The sequence below is a fragment of the Pleurodeles waltl genome, chromosome 2_2 (genome assembly GCF_031143425.1).
Source record: "Pleurodeles waltl isolate 20211129_DDA chromosome 2_2, aPleWal1.hap1.20221129, whole genome shotgun sequence".
NCBI classification, from domain to species: Eukaryota; Metazoa; Chordata; class Amphibia; order Caudata; family Salamandridae; genus Pleurodeles; species Pleurodeles waltl.
Window position 1 is genome coordinate 706,657,926 of NC_090439.1, and position 21,683 is coordinate 706,679,608.

At 44.3% G+C, this 21,683-nt stretch overlaps 1 protein-coding gene across 2 annotated transcripts in view; it reads right to left on the minus strand.

Moving 5' to 3' along the window:
- Positions 1-252: 252 nt before the first annotated feature.
- The window catches only part of PDE7A (phosphodiesterase 7A), a 652,296-nt gene continuing 630,865 nt past the window's right edge, over positions 253-21,683 (minus strand). For both annotated transcript variants that reach the window (XM_069220260.1, XM_069220261.1), the window contains exon 14: positions 253-2,079. In XM_069220260.1, coding sequence (XP_069076361.1) covers positions 1,901-2,079 — 179 coding nt within the window. In that variant the 3' untranslated portion in view covers positions 253-1,900. The remainder of the gene's footprint in view (positions 2,080-21,683) is intronic.

Here is a 21,683-nt window from a genome sequence, read left to right on the forward strand (position 1 = left end):
TCTCGTTGGGCCTGCCGCTCAGTCCTATAAGTCGGGTTCAGGGTCTTTAGCAACCAGTACAGCCCTCCGCAGCAGGCTATAAGGCTAGAGGAGGTAGTTTTATGTATGCCATCAGTGGTGTAGCTAAACTAGGGCTTGTAGTGTCATTTTTCTAAAAGCACCAAAATGTATGAAGCTCTAGTTGGATTATGTTGCTGTTCTCAATGTTTTTTCTAAGAAAATCAAACCAATCAAGTAACAAAGAGCATAAAATTGTGAAAAGATAGTTTTACTTTATTCATCAAAATTTAATGGCAACAGGCACATATTTAAAATGGCAAAGCCTTTCCAAACGGCTTTACACTGAAGCCTTCTCCCAAAAATGGCTGTTGCAACAAACTGTAAACAGAATTTATAAACAGTCTTGTACGGAAATAAATCGAAAAATACATAAAACTAAGAGAAAGCACCAGTTCTTAAATAGGTAACAGCTGTGCTTACTATAATTAAAACAATTTAAAGCAAATTACAAAATGGAATGCATGAAGTTTAAAATTAGTTTGTAACTACAAAACATTTCTTTTCACAACAAAGTTGCATGAATGGGTTATTTTACTAGAGTGAGGACAAAAAAACCAATGCACTTTTAAAATCAAAATAACAAATTTGGTCACTTAGCTTTGTGCATAGTTTAAGGCATCTGTAGCAATTTGTTACAGTTTCACCCTCTCCCAATGTGGCTTCTCAAATTGTCACATTCTAAAAGAATAAATATATATAAAAAAGTCTCTGCCCATAAACCCTTCCCTCTTCATTGCCCCCCCTCCCCCAACACACACACGCACACATACATTTACATACACACTGCAGCAAAAGGGGCATTTGTACCCTTGTTCTCAACAGTTACCATCCCACTTTATTTCAGATTGGCAAATACTGTACCCTGAGTGGATTATGGTGCTGACAAATTTCCACCTCTCACGCATAGCTCGGGCGTACCATAGTGAAAACAGCATGCAGTGCGTTCACTGCAAAATTGCAATAGTTAGGACAGTGTTCTCATTTCTATTTCTCCGCCCCCACCAAAAAGATATGTATGGTTAGGAAAAAAAAAGCTGCAATCCCATACAGCAGCACTGGAGTGAAGCTTGGCTTTGCTCTAAACGTTTCTCATTTACTAGTGCACAAGCAAAACTATGGCAAGTGGGGAGGCTTCTGTGGCGTTCAAAAGGGGAGGTAGGGGAACTATAGCTGCAGATTCAGATTTGTTCCTTTTCTTTTTAAATACAAACGCAAACAAAACATTAGTGGTTCCTTTACAACCATGCTTCAAGGCAAGTTTAAAATCAATATCTTCAGAGTCACTTTGTAAACATCAAGTCTTGCCGAGGCAGCAGAGGAGTGGGCACTTCACATTTCCATTTTTAAATAATTAACAGAGTGGAAGGTTTGTTAATGATGTCATCGCCAGTCTCATCAATATCCAACAGGCCATTGTTAGAAGTAGCTATGTCAAGTCTTAGTTCTTAAGAAAATGTTTTTTTAAACACCAGTCTTAGCATGTGTGGCACATTATAGAGAAACGTCCTGCAAGGTTCCTTCTGAAACAGTCTCTGCTGTGCTTTGCATATTCAAGGTTTCGCCGAAAAGCCAACTGAGGTATGTGCGTATTGCTCTAACGTTCAGATCTTGTAATAAAAAAACGTTTATTTGGGCTATCAAAAGGGAGTTCTTCAAAATAAATAATGCTGGCAAAGTCCACACTGAAACCTTGGCAATTTGGGGAACATTTGTGTCTCCCCCAAGACATTTGTTTCCAGTTATCAAATAAGCCAAAAATATATATTTATATCCTGCATGATGCAGTTTTGTCAAGCTAATTCCAGGGCCGCGAAATTCGATTTTCCTGAGGTAATAGGTCTTAGTCATTTTCCTCTTGAGCTGGATCCGTATCCTCTCCGCTGCTAGACTGCTCCTGCTGCAGTCCTTTCCAGCCTGCCTTGTTCAGTCCAACATGACCAAGCATGGTTTGCGACAGCCTGGTGTTTGAGAAACGAGTCCACTCCACAAATAACGGCTCCACTAAGTAATTGATGAAACCTTAAAAGAAATCATAAAGTAATTAGAAAAGATTTATTTTACCCAAAATACTTCTACATTTGCCATGAAATACATTGTTTCGTTTATGACTTGAGGAGGAGAGATTCTAGTACGTCATATGCTTGGGATTGTCCTTAACCACAACATAAAAGCTACGAAAAAAGAGCTTTAAATGCCCTGTATTTGTTAGAAAGAAAAGATCACTGAAGTTATGGCCAAGGATCCATCTACATTGAGAAAAACCACCTTAAAATACATTGCACCAACAAATTGCAGTGCGCAGTCCTTGGAATTATTCACACTTTACTAATAAGCCTATGGTGAGCCTCTTTTTCCAACTGCTGACTATTCCATTCTCTAGAGCTCACCTCAGGAAGAACAAGTTACTTACCTTCTGTAACGGTTTATCTGGTAGAGACATATTCTAGTTGCAGATTCCTTACCTTAGAATTTCCCGCAGGCATCAGACTGGATCCAGAGATTTTTCTTCGAGCAGTACCCTTGCACGTCGTTAGGTGGTGTTGATCGACTCCGCGGGCATTGTGGTCTCCGTGATGACGTCAGGAATCGTATATAGATGCCGCCTCTGAGCGATGACGTCAGTTTCTTTTCACGCCAAAGCGCAGAGCCATGAAGAACGCTGAAAATGGTGCACCAGAGCCAAGGCCCTGTATGGGGAATCTCTGTCCCTTCAAATCAGTTTGCAAGCAGGGAGGATGGGTGAGTCGGTAAGGAATCTATAACCAGCCTAAGTCTCTACCAGATAAATCGTTACCGAAGGTAAGTAACTTGCTCATCTGATAAAGACTTCTAGTTGCAGATTCCGTACCTTAGAATAGATACCTAAGCAATACCATCCTCGGTGGTGGGCTGCGAACCAAGATCATACTAGAAAGTCCTGCAGGATCGAACGATCAAAGTAGCTGTCCCGGCGGACCTGACTGTCCAGACAGTAACGCTTAGTAAACGTGTGCAGGGATACCCACGTTGCTGCTTGGCAGATATCCAGGACAGGAACTCTGAGTGCTAGCGCTGTGATAGCAGCAGTTGCTCTGGTGGAATGAGCATGCAAGCCCTCAGGGGGTTGCTTCTTTGCCAAAGCGCAGCAAATTGTGATGCAAAGAATTATAAATCGCAAGATGGTGCGCTTTTACACCGCCTTCCCTTTCTTTGCACCCACATAGCCAACAAAGAGTTGATCGTCTACCTGGAAATCTTTAGTACGATGGGGGGTAGAATGCCAACGCTCTTTTTGGATCCAGCCAGTGGAGTCTATCCTCTTCATGAGAAGGATGTGGAGGTGTGTAAAAAGTAGGCAAAGTGATGGACTGGCCTATGTGAAAAGTTGTAACTACTTTGGAAAGGAATGAGGCCCTAGTGTTTAACACCACTTAGTCAGGGTGCACAGACCACAATGGGGGATTAGAAGAAAAGAGCCTGAGGTTCATTCACTCTGCGAGCAGAGGAGATGGCAACAAGAAAAACAGTTTTGAAAGTAAGGAGCCATATGGGACAATTGTGTAACGGCTCAAAAGGAGCACACATCAAGTAAGTAAGGACAAGATTGAGGTCCCACTGAGGCATGATAAAGGGAGTGGGAGGAAACAAATGGGTGAGACCCTTAAGGAATCTACCAACAATAGGAGACTTAAAAAGGGAAGGATGAGAAAGCGGATAAGTAACCTTTAAAGCAGACCCCTGCTGGGCCAACAAAAGAATGAACAAAAGAACCCCAGAGACAGGAGCAGAGAAGGGATCAACAGACTTGTTGGTACACCATGCCACAAATTGATGCCAATGACAGGCATATAGCGTTTTGGTGGAGGGACGCATGGCTCCCAAGATAACATCACAGACTTCCGGTAAAAGGTCAAAAGCAGTCAACTGCTGCGGCTCAATCTCCATGCATGAATGCGAAGATTAGACAGGTTTGGGTGGAGAACCGTCCCCTGCTGTTGTGACAGAAGATCCTCCCGAAGGGGCAGTCTGAGTAGAGGATCGGCGGCGATGCTCAGCAGCTCTAGATACCATACTGTCTGTGCCTAGTCCAGAGCCACCAAGATTACTTGAGCTCAGTTGTTCTTAATCTTCAGAACTGTGGACAGAAGTGGTATAGCCGAATAGGTGTGAAGGAGGCCGGAGTCCCACTCGAGATGAAAAGCGCTAAGGAGCGAGTGCTGCCTTGGAAACTCGAACGTGGAAAACAGCTGACATTGCACATTCTCTGCAGAGGCAAACAGATCTAAATAAGCCTCTCCCCACTGCTGAAGGAGACCTTGAGCCACCTCTGGATGGAGATAAAATTTGTGATCGGTAATGCATCGGCATCAGAGTTTGTCTGCTCTGGCATTCAGAGAGCCTGCCAGATGCCGAACCACCAGGGAAATGCCCTGATGTTCCAGCCACATCCAGAGGTGCAGAGCCTCCTGACAAAATGTCCAGGACCCCACTCGACCCTGTTTGTTGCAGTACCACATGGCAGTAGTGTTATCCGTAAACACCTGCCCCACTTTCTCTTTGAGCGAGGGAAAGAATACTTTCAATGAAAGCCTGATCGCCTGGTACTCCAAAAGATGGATGTGGAGGCCAGACCCTGCTGGAGACCAGAGACCTCTGATCTCCGCCTCTCCCATTTGGCCACCCCATCCCAGGAGTGAGGCGTCTGTCACTACTGACAGATCTGGTTGGGGAAGGGAAAGGGATCTGCCATTGACCCAATCCTGACTAAAAAGTCACCACTGCAGGTCTTTCGCAGTCCCCTCCAAGATCTGGACCATGTGGGAGAGATTTCCCTGATGCTGCACCAACTGGAACTTCAAGTCCCACTGCAGAGCCCGCATATGCCAACTGGCATGTGTCACTAGCAGGAGGCAGGAGGCCATGAGGCCCAGCAGCCTCAGAGCCACTCTCACCGAAACCCAGGATAGAGGCTGAAATATCAGAATCTTAGTCTAAATATCCTGGACTCGCTTTTTAGGAGGATAGGTCATAAACTCCACTGGGTCCATAACATCTCCGATGAAATGAAGCGCCTGAGAGAAAGTCAGGTGTGACTATGGTATGTTTATAGTGAACCCCAGCGTGTGCAGGAGGCTCTACGTAATCTGAAGGTGGGAGACCACTTTCTGGGGCGAGTCCGCCTTCAACAGCCAGTCGTTGAGGTATGGGAAGACTGAAACCCCTAACCTGCGCAGATGAGCTGCAACCACTGCCATCACTTCCGTGAACACCCGAGGGGTGCTGGTAAGGCTGAAGGTGAGCACGGTAAACAAAGTGCTCCTGACCTACCACGAATCGTAGGTAACATCTGTGGGCAGATAAGATGGGGATGTGGAAATAAGTGTCCTGTAAGTCCAACGCTACCATCCAGCCTCCTGGACAGAACCTGAGCCAGGGTAAGCATTTTGAATTTCTCCTTCCTGAGGAAGTAGTTGAGGTCCATAAGGTCTCGGATAGGACGTAAGCCCCTGTCCTTTTTCTGCACCAGAAAGTTGCAGGAATAACAACCACGACCTACTTCTGGCACAGAGACCTTCTCTATAGCTCCCTTGGCCAAGAGAGCCGCGACTTTCTGGCAGAGAAGTGCCAAATGATCCTCCGTGAGCTGGCTGAGTGATGGAGACATGGCTAGTGCAGCAGAATGGAAAGGGAGAGAGCAGCCCTTTTTAACGATCTGCAAAACTCACCTGTCCGTATTGATGGATTCCCAGTGGGACAGGTGATGGTGACTCCTGCTGCCAACTCAATGGCAGTGAGGGGATGGACTAGGAGGGTTTGGAGGCTGCAGCAGGGGCAGAGGTGGACCAGGCAGACCTCAGGTTCCCTGTCCCACGTCCACGCAGCGGCAGAACAGCATGGGTGGCACGGTAGCTGTGCGGGAGACGCGACAGGGGCGAAGAGCGGACTGCTGGGGGCGAGGGGCAGCGGAAACATCAAGGGACCGAGCCATAGCCCGGGAATCCTTGAATCTCTCCAAGGCAGAGTCTGCTTTGTCTCCAAAGAGACAGAAGCCATCAAAGGGCATGTTAATGAGAAATTGTTGGACATCCCCAGAAAAAACTAAAGTACGCAACCATGCATGGGTCTCAATGCCACTTTCGTAGCAACTGATCTGCCCAGAGAGTTTGTCATGTCTAGCCCACATCGGATCGTGAACTTTGCCATATCTCTCCCATCGTTGACAGCTTGGGAGACGATAGCACGGACCGCCTCTAGTATCTGCAGCAGGACTTGCGCAACCGTATCACACAGAGAGTGGGTATAGTGGCCCAAAAGGGATGCGGTGTTCACGGACCACAGCGCGAGACTGGAGGAAGAAAACAACTTCTTCCCAAATTGTTCCAGCCTTTTTGATTCCCTATCCATGGGTGCGGAAGGTAATGCGTCTGAGGAAGAGGAAGCCCGGATGACAAGACTCTCAGGCGTGGGGTGTTGGGTGTTGGGACAGGAATTTAAGGTTGTTCTGAGTGGGCCAATAGCGGCGTGCGATTTTCCTATTCAAAGGAGCCCCTGTGTTGGGTTTGGACCAAGTACCCAGAAGGACATCGGTGAGGGCTTCATTGAAAGGTAAAAGGGCCTCAAATGTGAAAGCTACTAGCTGAAGGACCTCCGTCAGGAGGTTGGACCTGACCTCTACAGTAGGTAGCTCAAGGCCAAGAACCTCGGCTGTCCTACTGACCATCATACCATAAGTCGCTCCCTCCGAAGTAGCCACGGTAGGAGGCAGAATTATGCCAGCGTCTGGAGAAGTGTTCAGTCCAATGGCATTGCCCAATTCCTGTGCCCAGTCCAAAGATGGGTCATCCTGGTACTCATAAGGGTCCAGGGACCCCTCCAATCCTTCTCCGAATTCGTGCCCATAGGAAAAAGGGTCCAAATCCAACCTGGGGTGAGTAGGCCCCATCAAAGACAGAGATGGCGTCGGCCGACATCGCTCTGATCCAGAGTCGTCGGGGATAAGGATCGTACTGACGTTGGGAGCATTGACAATCGACCTAGCACCGGGAAAGGTCTCAGTGGTGCGACCGGCGTCGGTGTGGATCCACAAGTGGATCCAGAAGGGACGTCAGTGGGCGGTGCCGAAGTTTCCCACGCAGAACCCGAAAGCCCCTCAACTGAAATCCCTTGGGCCCAAAGGCGCTGTGTCGGGGTTGGTCCGCCCAAAGATGAGGCACATGGCCTCCTAGAATTCCTTAAGCTGGGCTGGGGTCGCGCCGGCTCCCGGAAACTCGGGGAAGGGCGGAGTGAACCCAAAAGCAGATTCCGAGGACTGAGGCCTTGAGCATCAACACTCCTCCCGTTTCGCCTCAGCCAAGTGACGGAGCGAAGTCGAAGTACGATGAGACAGTTTCGATTTCTTTTTACCTGCACCCAAAGATTTTGAGGAAGACGAGTGGTGAAGATTCCACGAACGGTCTTGAGACCTTCCTCTCGAGCAAGACCTATGCGGAGTCGAAGCGCCGGACCGCCATGAGCTAGAGGGAACACTCCCTCAAGGCCTTCAGGTGCATGGCCTGGCACTCAGAGCACGACTAAGTCGTGCTCCAGACACCACAAACCTGATGCGGATCCGTCACCGGCATCATGCAGTGACAGTCCTCACACGGCTTGAACCCGGTCTTCAGGGACATCCTCGACATACCAAAAACTCACTTGAACTTGACAGAACGGTCGAGATCGGTGAAAAAGAGACCAGGGTAGCTCTCTCCGGATCAGCGGGTGGCGCAAAAAGAAAAAAACTGACGTTACTGCACTGAGGCGGCATCTATGTACTACTCCCGACATCACAGCAACTATGATGCCACCTACTGACGTGCAAGGGTATTGCTCGAAGAAAAATCTCCAGATTCAGTCTGACGCCCAGTCTCTATCAGATATGTTTTATTTTAGCTTTGTTATATTATTTTAACAATAGCCACATTTGTGGTCTTGTTTTAATTTTTTTCTATCTAGCTGTTTTTCGCCTAGGTCAGCACTACGTTCTTAAACAAGACATTTCTTTCACTCTGTGGTTTTCTCAAGGCTGCAATACGATAGGTTGCCGGCAAAAGTGGTACGCTTTGTCTCCAATGTTCACAGAAACATATAGTCTTATGTAGGGATCCTTTCTTGGAACATCAGATGTTTTATTATAAAAACACTACTTTGGCCCATGTATGTTAGAGGGAGATTCCAGCAAGATGACCACGACTGTATGCTGATTGCTTCGCTGCAGTTGCTTATGCAGACTACAGGTATCTTACTCAGGTATGAGGGATGATATCTTCCCAGGAGAACCTGAGGGGCAGAATTGGAGCTTAACATGCTGTGCTCTAACATAGCTTAGGTAGGAACTATCCTCAAAACCTCTACTGACAATATGGTAGCGTTATTCTTGTGTTTTACTCTCCTTGTCACAATTTTAATCCTATTGTGCTTCATCGCCCTAGTTATTGCAATACATGCTTTATTATCTAAGATGCAGTTATTTCAATAAAACCATATTGAACTATACTCTGCCTTCTAATTGTCCTTGCATATGTGAGACTAATATAACTGAGAGAAACGGATGATATCTGAGTGACCACGACTCCCCTGAGGAGTCATTTATGTCATGCACCCAGTTGCCCCAATCATCCCTACTCTTGGGTGGAGATGTGGAACTGCTAGTTAGCCGGAACAAACTCGGGCTAGGCCAACAGGCGTCACATGGTGCGGGATCAGATTCAGTTCCCTGCAGTACCGGTGATTCTGCCGCCCGAATCCAGTAGTCTCATTAGGATAATGAGGACCTACACAACACTCCTACTCCTCCTGGACTCCACTGTGACCTTTGGACTTGGTCCCTTCTCTCCACAGGTCCTCTTCTCCAGGAATCCACCGCTGGTTTCTTGCAGTCTTGTCTGAGTGTCTTTTTTCTTATGTTCCTCCTTTTGGGAGGTTTGGGGAAAATCCAGTGATTTACTTCTGCTTTCCTGGTCGCTGGGGGTTGTTTTGCTACTTAACTCTGTGGTTTTCTAGTACCCCCAACTCCCCTCTACACATTCCACTTACCTAGGTGAGGGTCCTGAGTTCTCATTCCATTTTTTTAGTATAACGTTTGGGCTGCCCCTGGGTCATTATTAGTTACTGCTATTTGCATTGTTTTCAAACCTTCTCTATGCCTATTTCTGATTGCTAGTATATATTTGAGGGTTGCCCTTCTAGTATTTTGTGGTATTGTTTTCCAAAAATTAAGTACCTTTATTTTTGTACAACTAAGGGCCAGATGTAGCAACCCGTTTGCGAGTCGCAAACGGCGAAAATCGCCGTTTGCGACTCGCAAACGTGGGTTTGCTATGCAGAAATGCATTTTGCGAGTCGGATCCGACTCGCAAAATGCATTTCAGACTCGCTAATAGGAAGGGGTGTTCCCTTCCTATTAGCGACTGGCACTGGTATGCAATTCCATTTGCGGCCGCGAAAGCGGCCGCAAATGGACTCGCAGTTACCATCCACTTGAAGTGGATGGTAACCCAGTCGCAAACGGGAAGGGGTCCCTATGGGACCCCTTCCCCTTTGTGACTGGACCAGATATTAATTTTTCAGGGCAGGGAGTGGTCCAAGGGACCACTCCCTGCCCTGAAAAACCGAAACTAAAGGTTTCGGATTTTTTTAAAGTGCAGCTCGTTTTCCCTTAGGGAAAACGGGCTACACTTTAAAAAAAAAAAAACCTGCTTTATTGACAAGCAGGTCGCTAACATGGAGGCCTGCTGACGTCAGCAGGCCTCCATGTTAGCAAGTGCCTATACTCGCAATGGGGCCGCAATTTGCGACCCACCTCATGAATATTCATGAGGTGGGTCATTGCGACCCCATTGCGAGTTGCAGTCGGTGTCTGAGACACCGTACTGCATAGCAATTTGCGAGTTGCAAATTGCGAGTCGCAGGGACTCGCAATTTGCAAGTCGCAAATTGCTTTTTTCGTACATCTGGCCCTAAGTGTTTTATTTCATGTGTGTAAGTGGTGTGTGACTACAGTGGTATTGCACGAGCTTTGCATGTCTCCTAGATAAGTCTTGGTTGCTCATCCACAGCTACCTCTATAGAGCCTAGCTTCTTGATACTGCCTACACTTCACTAAGAGGATAAGGTTTAAGTACCTCAGGTACCGAACCACATGGCATGCCAGCTTCTTACACCCATGTAGTGTGGTTTTGCCTGGGAATGTGGCACTATTGGATGCAGTACGGGGAGAGTTACAGAAGATAACAGGCAAATTTGAGTCATGACCTCTGCTACATTACAACAGGGACATCTAAATGTCCGTATGATGTTTGGAAGCCCTGGGACTATTGCTTGCGAGGCATATAATAGCAATGCGTTGGGCAAAGGGACTGCTCCTGATGCTAAAGGAATGGTATGTGGATATGGCATATTGCAAAAAACAGTCTGACGCATACCACGACCTGATGCCTGTCTGTAGCCAGCTGAAGGATATTTGGGGACCCTATCAGGCTTACCTAGTGCGGTCAGGGAACGTTGAGGGTGATAGCACAGGGGAGGGCCTGGTGACAAAGGAGGGAGCGGGCTCGTAGCATCTGGTGCAGACCTTCTGAGTTGCTCACAGTATGTACTGATCAGTGGTAAAGCATGGTGTTGGGGATTGTTTAATGAAGTTGGTTCGCTCCCCCCACCCCAAGGAGAATGCAGTACGAAATGGCACTCAGCACCCTGGGCCTGGTGCGTGGAGCTGTGTGGGTGCTGCTCTGGGGAGTGTGCCTGTCCTAGCAGTTGTTCGCTCCACATATATAAAGCTTCAACCCTGAATGTGTAGTCTGTAATCATATTACCTGTGCTGCCTGCCCTTGTTCTGTACGTGCCATGCCAGTGATTTATATGCATGGCTCTAAATGAAAATAAAGATACAAAACAACTCTCAAGAAAAACAACCCTCCATACATTCAATCATGCAGCATTTTCGTAATCAGTTGGTTTAATCCACACACGTATAAACTCTACGAGTGAAAAGGCAATTAAAGTAAGAGGCCTAGAATTACCCCATGAGTTTCGTGAAGGGAACTAACGTTCTTGGCTGGTACAAGACAAAAGAGGAGCAACTTCGAATAACATATACCATAAAGCATCATAACAGCTTTCAGAAACGGTAGCTTTGCACAGAACACTCACTAAATGAATGGTACTTTACTGGGTAATACCTTGCCCTTAAAGAGGGTGTTCCATGACTCCTCAGCTAAGCATGTACACTGCTAGTCCATTCAGCTAAAGTAACTGCTGTAGGCAAGGCAACTTGCATGTACCAGTTATAGGTCATAGAACGAGGCCAAGGAGTTGAAAAGCTCAGTATTTAGGCAATTTAACACAACAGCAGACAGGGTGAGACTTCCTAACTAGGCCAAATAAACATAACTAAATAGGTCTCTGAACAACCTAATTTTGCAGCTAAAACGGTTCGCGCATTTAGAGTTATGCTGTAAGCCAAATCATGGATTATCTAGAGCAAGAGATAAACCAGAAAGAGAATTCACAGGCAACATTTGCTTCTGTAGTTAACGTTAGGTTTGGGAAGTTTCGAAGGATAGCAAGATGTTTTTCTGTGTCACATATTTACCTTGAATGATCTGGTTCTCTTTGTCTGCATTGGTGTTGGAGTGTAGGTGGATGGGTGTGTGACCTAGGTCCTATCCCTGTATATGTAAGGGTATGACTTATTTGTTTTGTTGTTTGAAAGAAAGTTAGTTGTGTAGTATCATCTGTGCCTCCACTGCTTGTACGTCTAAGCTGGTGCCTGGAATGCAGGGAGTGAATAATTTAATAGGTTGTGTGTGTCCCCAGGGATGGGGTGTCATGGGGAGGTAGGGGTGTGAGGGTGTCTGACGGCGTGTGTGAACCTGTATATAGCTATTTTTGGTGGTAGGATGAAACCCTGACTAGAACTATGGACCTAACAAAAATAAAGAAGATACTGCCTTCTCAAAATAAATAATTTCCTCTGCTGCAGGGCTTGTAACGTGATGGATTTATGCGGGTGAAATCTGTGCTTGTTGCGCCTGCTTTCATGGTGCCAAAATATACAGCTTAAAAGTGTGTATGCCTTTCAAAATACAAACTGGGCATCATTTAAGAAATTCTACAGGGTGGTTCTCTTCTGGATTTATCACTTCATCAAGAAATCAGTTGCCGGAGTTGCACTGAACAGAAGAAATCTCCCCCCTTATAGCCTCTCTGTCATCACTCTTCATCCCCCAGGTTCCAACCAGTTCTGCAGCAGTGTATCCGCGTCTTACATACACCTATAAGCTCTAGTCCAAGATATCTCTGGGGCATGCCCTGGTGTGCAACAAGTTACTTTAACCGTCTACTGTGGTGCAGCGATAGTCCCATCTTTCAACCAAGCCTCCTCTGTGGGTGGTCTGTGTTGAGAATCTTCTTAGATGAAATAAAGGAACTCCAGCAGCGTGGTCTCAATTGGTAAATTCAATTTATTCCAATACATAAAAAAAAACCCGCAGCAGCACACAGACCGGTTACTTCCTCGCCTCCGGTCTGCTCTCCAACCGTCTCCTCGCACTCCCCAACATTCCTCCCTCACATTCCTTTGTTCTCCGGCTCGCGCTAGCTAGCGCGAGCCCGACAACATGAAACTTCATAAATATACAACATAAACGATACAACACATCTTTCCCCTTATACTAAAATTTTTTTTTTTATATATATAAGTATAAACAACATCATTACTTATTCCAACAATACCCCACAATGTTTAATGACTACAAAAATCCTGTCTTAACTATTTAATTTTACAATGAATTTGGACTTAGTTGGATACATATTCTCTTAACTTTCCCGGTCTTGTGATTTTCCTGCCACACCTACTAAACCTACTCTCTAAGCTTGTCATACCTTCTTCTTGAACATTCCTTTTTCTTTTTTCTGTTACCTTATCACTTTGCATAGGAACACCGTTGCCTCCACCCACCTGCGTCTCATTGGCATGTCGAACTGGAACTCCAAATTCACATTGTGAGGACATGTCATTACTAACCTCATCATCCACAAACCATTTATTTCCAATCATACTCTTCTTCCCCTCTCCTTTATATGGGGAAACCCTGCTTGAATGCCACACTTTTCCATCTTCAAGTAGCACTGCATTACACAAAATTTTCAAAACTTTCAAAGGAGGATAGTATTTACCCGCTCCATATTTTTTGAAACCTGGAACTTTCACCCTAACCAAATCACCTATTTGTATATTCACCATTTTGCACTTGTGTTTTATATCATAGTTTCCTTTTGAACGCGTCTGCGCCATTTTAATGTTGTTCCTAACACCTTCCACAGTCCAACCACTCTTCCTACCATCCTTCATCCAACCAATGTTATCCTTCCATAACGGAATTCTTCCCCTCATAATCTCGAAAGGACTGTGCCCCGTAGAATTACAAGGTGTGGTCCTGTATGACCAAACAGTTCTCCAAACTTCTTTTTCCCAACTTAGTTTTGCATTTACTGCCAGCTGTATGCTGTTCTTCAACACTCTGTTAAAGCGCTCAACAGCACCGTTACCAGCCGGGTGATAATTGGACGTAGTAATGTGTTTAATGCCACACCTCGATAAAAAATTCTTAAACTTATCAGAAATGAATTGCGGTCCATTGTCCGTAACTACAGCTTTGGAGAAACCTTCTCTTAGGAAAACCATATCCAAAAAATTCATAATGGAACCAGAATCAACCTTGGTCATGATACTGATTTCAGGCCATTTAGAAAAATTATCATACATCACCACTATATATTTACACTCACCATCTGCATGTATAGGACCAGCAATATCTAAACCAATTTTTTCCCAAGGCATATCAGGACACCTGATAGGAACTAGCGGTGGTCTAAATGTTGATAAAGTCTTCTCTGAATCATTGCATAAAAAACATTCTCTTACCATTCTTTCCACAGCCACATCTATTCCTGGCCACCAATACAATTGTTTAATTTTACTTTTTGTTTTGGATATACCTAGATGGCCGTCATGACACAAATCTAAAACCTTATTTCTAAGTACTTCAGGAGGTGTAAATTTCCCATTACGCATTAACTTGTTCCCCTCAACAGACAATTCATCCTTCACCTCCCAAAATCGTCTGAAATTCTCATCCCAATTTTTTTTATGAGGCCATCCCTCACACAACATGGTTTGAACATTGTTTAAAACTAGATCTTCCTCCACAGCTTTATCCCATTCATCATCAGTAATACCCTGAACATCTTGTACAATATCGGCTACCCAACAATCTTCCAAACCCTCCACACTATCATCCGTATTAACAAGGGGCATCCTACTTAGGAAATCAGCAATTTTATTCCTGACCCCCGGCACATAACATACCTCATACTTATAATCTAGTAATCTTATGGATAACCAAGCTATTCGTAGTGAAGCCTTGAACAAACCTTTAGTCGTTAAGACCTTGGTGAGTGGTTTATGGTCACTCTGCAAAATGACACTAGTACCCCAAACAAATGCCCTGAAATGTTCCAAGCCCCACACATGCAAGAGCTTCCCATTCTATGACCAAATATTTTGCTTCAGCATCAGTTATCGAATGGGAAGCAAATGCAATTACACATTCCTCATTATTCTCATTCATTTGTGAGAGTACAGCTCCCAACCCCTTACTACTAGCGTCCGTAGTAACAATGCTTTGCAAGTTTGGGTCAAATCCTTGTAGAGCAGGTGCCTGAATAATGTCTCTTTTAATTATTTCAAAAGCCCTTTCACACTCCACAGACCACTTGAATACACACCTATTCTTAAGCAATTGCCTAATGGGAAAAGTTTTTTGCGAAAAATTATGGACAAACTTGGCATAATACTCTGCCAAGCCTAAAAACGCCCTAACTTCATCCTTGTTTGTAGGTGCAGGTGATTTTTTAATGGCCTGTATTAAACTAGCTTTAGGTTGGATGCCATTACCACTAACTTCATGTCCCAAATATGTGACACTTCGCCTAGCAATTTTGCATTTGCTATATTCTGCAGTAAGTCCATTATCTTCCAACACCTGGAGAACCTTTCTAACTTTGGCATTGTGATTATCTCTCGTATCTCCCATAATTAATATGTCATCTTGAAAAAAAAATACATCTCGCACCTTACAAAATAATTTATACATCAGCCTTTGAAACATAGCAGCCGCAGATGCCAACCCAAATGGCACCCTAATAAATTGATAACACCCAAATGGTGTAATAAACGCGGTCAATCTACGGCTTTCAGGATGCAAAGACATCTGGTGATACGCTGAAGTCAAATCGATTGTGGTAAACCATTCTTTACCTTTAGTAAGTGCTAACACTTCGCTGATCTTAGGTAATGGAAATTGATCTACCAAAATATTTTTATTGAGGTCCCTAAGATCCACACACAATCTTAACTTGCCATTGGAACGTCTCGCTACAACCAATGGCAAAATCCAATCGGATGATTCCACCTGCTCAATAATACCTGCTTGCAATAATTTGTTTAATTCTCCAGACACTTCGTCTCTAATACTTATGAGAATATTCCTGGCCTTGTGTATTACCGGTACAGCGTTATCCTTAAGTATGATTTTGTGCTGGAACTTTTTTAACATGCCTATGGTCCCCGAAAATACTGTGGAAACAAATCCCTAATAGTTGCATCACTCATCTCACCACCCTGTATAACGGACACTGGTTCCAAGCTGTTTTGATCTAGGACTATTCCAAGCGCTCCCTGATCCCACCAGCCTAAAACCGAAGGTCCAGTCTTAGAAACATACAATTTGCATTCTGCCTTACGGTCTTTGAAAGAAAATAACAATTTCTTGTACCCTATCAACTGGATTGGCTCTCCAGTAAAACTTTTAGGAGAGATATCAGGACTGTCTAGAACCCCACCAATAACATGTTAATTTTTTTTTAACCAAACCAGTTCATTTACAATAGTATAAGGCGAACCAGAGTCAGCAGTGAAAGTGATAGTGACATCCCCAATAGAAATGTCGCATTTCGTTTTTTTCCGCGGAAAATCTAGTGTCAAAGATTCATGATCCTTTACATTGAGTACCCACATATTCCTGTCGTCACTGTCTGAGGAAGAAGCTGAGTCCGTTGCACTCTCTAAAAGTTTTATCGCCAAATCTTTTTTCCTCCTGCAAACTTTAACAAAATGACCACTGATGCCACAACCAGAACATTTCTGGTTCCTGGCAGGACAGTTTTTATCATTGGCATAATGACCCATCAAACCACATCTAAAACATGTAACATTCTTTTTACTAAAATCCTTCTTGGTTTGCTTTTTATTTTTACTGGTGTAGTCTTTCTTTGAAAACTTGTCAGACCCATACTTCACCTCCCTAACATTGTTTACAAGAATGTCAGATCCAGAAAAAGTGTCATAATTTTTTTTACTTCCCTGTAGAACTGCTTTTGCACATCTTCCAGTCAGTTCTGCTTTTTTAACAACATCGATGACTTCCTGTAAAGACGACTCTCCTTTAGTCCATAAACAATCCTGTATATGCCGATTTGCTGCATGCATAACAATCTGATCCCTTATAAGTTCATCGTGCAAGACACCAAACCTACACGTTAAAGCCAAATTCTTTAAGGCTGAAACATATTCCTCAATGGTTTCTTCCTTCTCCTGCTTCCTATGGTAAAATTTGTAACGATCAATACCTACGCAAACAGTAGGAGCATAGTATCTATCTAAATCTTCTAAAGCATGACAAAAAACGTCACCATGCTCTCTATGTTTCTTTTCAATTCTATTGTAAGTTTTCAGACCAAGCGGTCCCAGACAATGTAATAGAATGTTCTTCTTTTTATCAGCAGAAAAATCATTTTCTTCATCACACGTAGAAATGTAATTTAAAAAATATTCCCGCCATTCTTGCCACTTTGTGGAAGTATCACTAGATCCAGGTATGAAAGGTTGAGGTGGTGGTAAATTCAAATTACTAGAAGCCATAAGTAATTATGTTATTCCACTTAAACAAGTATAAATCCAAAAAAAACAAATGTTGACAGAATAGCTGTCAGAGATTCTACACTGACATTGTAGCACAGTCTTATTTAATATACAAAATGCGCTGTACCAAACCAAAATCCACAGTGTTACACAGCGTGCGGAGAACCTCTCTAGATGACCTGGCTAGCGTCTCCGTCTCCTTGGAGACGCTCGCGTCATGGTGCTCCGCTTCCGTGAAGAGGAAACGCACATTGAGCATGCGCGTCCGTAGATTAAAGGACGCTCGCGCTGCCTTGCTCGCGCCGCTCCGCTCGCCAAAGAACCACCAAAACAAAATAAAACACAGAGAAAAAATAATAATAGTCCCGATTAATAGTTACTGCAACCTTCTCCTCGATAGGTCCTAAAGCAGCAGTCAATTTCAGCAAGGCGGAGAGGAAACATCAAAACGCGTGGAAGCCGGGGCTGCGCAACTCGTCGCCAAATTTGTTGAGAATCTTCTTAGATGAAATAAAGGAACTCCAGCAGCGTGGTCTCAATTGGTAAATTCAATTTATTCCAATACATAAAAAAAAACCCGGCCGCAGCACACAGACCGGTTACTTCCTAGCCTCCGGTCTGCTCTCCAACCGTCTCCTCGCACTCCCCAACACTCCTCCCTCACATTCCTTTGTTCTCCGGCTCGCGCTAGCTAGCGCGAGCCCGACAACATGAAACTTCATAAATATACAACATAAACGATACAACACATCTTTCCCCTTACACTAAAATTTTTTTTTTTATATATATAAGTATAAACAACATCATTACTTATTCCAACAATACCCCACAATGTTTAATGACTACAAAAATCCTATCTTAACTATTTAATTTTACAATGAATTTGGACTTAGTTGGATACATATTCTCTTAACTTTCCCGGTCTTGTGATTTTCCTGCCACACCTACTAAACCTACTCTCTAAGCTTGTCATACCTTCTTCTTGAACATTCCTTTTTCTTTTTTCTGTTACCTTATCACTTTGCATAGGAACACCGTTGCCTCCACCCACCTGCGTCTCATTGGCATGTCGAACTGGAACTCCAAATTCACATTGTGAGGACATGTCATTACTAACCTCATCATCCACAAACCATTTATTTCCAATCATACTCTTCTTCCCCTCTCCTTTATATGGGGAAACCCTGCTTAAATGCCACACTTTTCCATCTTCAAGTAGCACTGCATTACACAAAATTTTCAAAACTTTCAAAGGAGGATAGTATTTACCCGCTCCATATTTTTTGAAACCTGGAACTTTCACCCTAACCAAATCACCTATTTGTATATTCACCATTTTGCACTTGTGTTTTATATCATAGTTTCCTTTTGAACGCGTCTGCGCCATTTTAATGTTGTTCCTAACACCTTCCACAGTCCAACCACTCTTCCTACCATCCTTCATCCAACCAATGTTATCCTTCCATAACGGAATTCTTCCCCTCATAATCTCGAAAGGACTGTGCCCCGTAGAATTACAAGGTGTGGTCCTGTATGACCAAACAGTTCATAAATATACAACATAAACGGTACAACAGTCTGGCGGTCATCCAGCACACTGCCACTCGACGTTTCGCTAGCAACATGGCCATCGATACAAACTTACGGTACATCTGGGGTACATCCACAGTTTAGCCTAAAAGGAATAATTACAGTGTGGGGTCTGGGGTACCTTTAACATCTCTGTAATATAGAGAACACTTTACCCAAAACCGATTCACGGCAGCTCGAAACCATACGCAAGAAAGTCCCTTTAATTGTCTTACACTTACAACGAACCGCACTTACCGGCTGAAAATCCAGAAATACGCTCTGGTGTGTAGTATAGGCAGTGCAGCAATTTAAAGTGTATTAGTTTATGCTCGTAGGTAAAGGGCGTTCCCTTCACCTGAGCACAGCAGTACGGCCAAACTATCAGGGATTTCCCTCCTCAGGTCGGTCTCCCAGTGCCTTTTTGCATCATATAACTGGATCTCCCTGGCGCTCATCCTCTCTTTAAATAGAAACGAGTGCCTTAGACGTGCCTTTCCTCTGAATCGTCTTAGTGAGAGTGAGTACTGCTAGTTCCACTGGGGCCATTTGGGACTGGGTGTGTCGGCTTCGCTGCAGTATTTCCTACGCGCACCCAAAATGCATGAGGTGTTATGAACAACTCATCGGGGAGTAAATCCCCCAGCACTGCTATCCCAGTGCTTAATTTGTGCTCGTTGTTTCCGGTGCGGAGCACCGGCACTTATTTTTGAGGGCCGGGGCTTAGTCTTCTGCCTCAAGCATTTGCAGCGAGCAAAAGACACCTGTGGGATAGACGGAGGAAGAGAACATCGAAAAAGCGTCACAATGAGAGAAAGCAGAAAGCTGCAAGTGCGAGCTGAAGGGACAGGGAGTGGTTTTAAATGGAATAAAGAGGCCCGAGATGGCTTCGGGGTTAAGCTGTCTCAGTATTCCGTGTTCGCACATTTCATTGTGACAGCCGCATGTTTAAGAGAAGGGCTTTGAGCACCAGCACCTCTTTATTTACAAATTAAGCACGGTGCTATCCCCACTTTCTTTAGTGTACCAACTCCCGATTGCTCAAGTAAAGGTGCAATGACACGGTTGTTTCCCTCCAAGAAAAGTGGGGGTATAATCTGTTAATTTCCGACGTGGTAGATATTCTATCTACCTCCTCATGTCTACTTCTGGATTTGTGGGCCATTACTGTGGTTAACGAGTCTGGTCGAACAAGGGTTCTTTCCACCTTGACCTGTGTAAGCCTGGCCATGTCATGGAACCAATATTGCTCATGAATGGCTTGCGCCGCGAAATAATAGAGATGGGGGTCTGCTAGGCCATCACTCTCAAAGGGTTATGCTAAAGCTGTGCATTGGTATGTGATTTTACGCCAGATCAGACTGGTCCGCAAATGTTGAAGTTGCCGAGAAAAATTCTCTCAACAGGGTCACCGGTACCTTTACAAACAAGTAAAAAAAATTCAGGATGATCATCTTATTCTTAATGGAAATTCATTGCATCATTGATATAGGGAGTCATATCTACCAGTTTACTTGCACTTTAAATGACTCAAGTGCCACTCTAAACTTTAGTCTCAAGTTCCCCCATATTTCTAGCAACATGAACTCCCAGATATTTAACTATGCACACCACCCAGTGCAAGGGGTACTGATCCTCGGTGATAATCTATTAAGAAAAATATATATATCTCCAATGATTGTGTTAACGTTGTCATTTAGTTTCTGGAGGAAAAGAATATGGTTGTCTACTTATAACTATAAATGTACAGGACCGGCCCAACCATTATCTCCCCATTGGAATGAAATTCCCAGAGGCACCATGCTATTGGCTCCACCAATAATGCAAAAATCAAGGGGGGTATTGGACACCCTTGCCACGTGCCCCATGCAATTTTAAACTAATCAGCTAGAATTTCGTTTACTCTAACTCAGACCACTGGCTCTGTGCAAAGAAAGTCTTTCCGTTTCGAAAAGGAAGCTCTAAGCATCCTCAAGACCTTTCGGATAAGTACACTCTAAAGTATCAAACGCTTTTTCAGCAACAAACTGTATTGCAACTGCCAGGAAGTCTGCATCAATCCTATGCAGCAAAGCTATCAGTGTACGTAAAGTAAGTGCAGTAGATCTCTGGGAGACAAAGCCTGCCTGGTCTGCAAGTAACCACCATTGTATTAATGGCTGTAATCTCTGGGTAGGGATCTTCGCAAAATGTTTATCAACATTCAACAACAACCGATAGGAGGAGCACAGTCCGGGTACGCAAACCTGTTTTTAGGAAGTCCAGAGTCCCTGCTTCCTTTATTGAGAAAGGTAATGCTCCTCTATCTATTGCTTTGTTATACGCTTCCAAGAGTTGCGGCACAGGTATATCCATGTACCCAAAAAAATTCTACCAGGAGGCTATCACCTCCTGGTGCTTTACAATTGACCCGGTATGCCGGTGTGAATGTCTTATCCTCAAATATTACTAGAAGGTTAAGCAACTCCTGAATGTCGTCTTGCACCCAGGCCGAAGCCACCCTATCTAAATATGCAACTAAGTCAGGCTGTACATATTGCACTCGGGCGAAATACAGACACTTAATAGTATGGGAATGCCTTTAGAATATCTGAGGTGGACGTATTGATATCCCCATCTCCACTGCGTATGCTTGATATGTGAATGTGAGTCATATTTGCTTTCAACCTCCATGCTAATGTTCTACCCAATCAATTGCCTTCGCAAAATGTTTAGGTCTTTGCCTATTTTCCTCAATGCAGAACCTCGTGACTGGCTGTTTGGCAACACTCTTTGAGGTTCTCCTGCAAGGATACTAGAAAGTAGGGATCACAGCTATGGTCATAAATAAACCTGCAAATGTTTGATGGCCCCTGCAAGCACATCCAATCTCGATTACAGTGACTTAAGGATGCCCGGCCTTTTGCATACGCAAACAACAGATATACATGTTTTAAAGCATCCCAAAGTACAACTATGGTGGACACCAAGCCCTCATTACATCTGAAATAGTTTCCAATATTCACCAGGCTGATCTCACTCAATCCCGCATCAGCAGTCTCTCAGCAGTCATGCT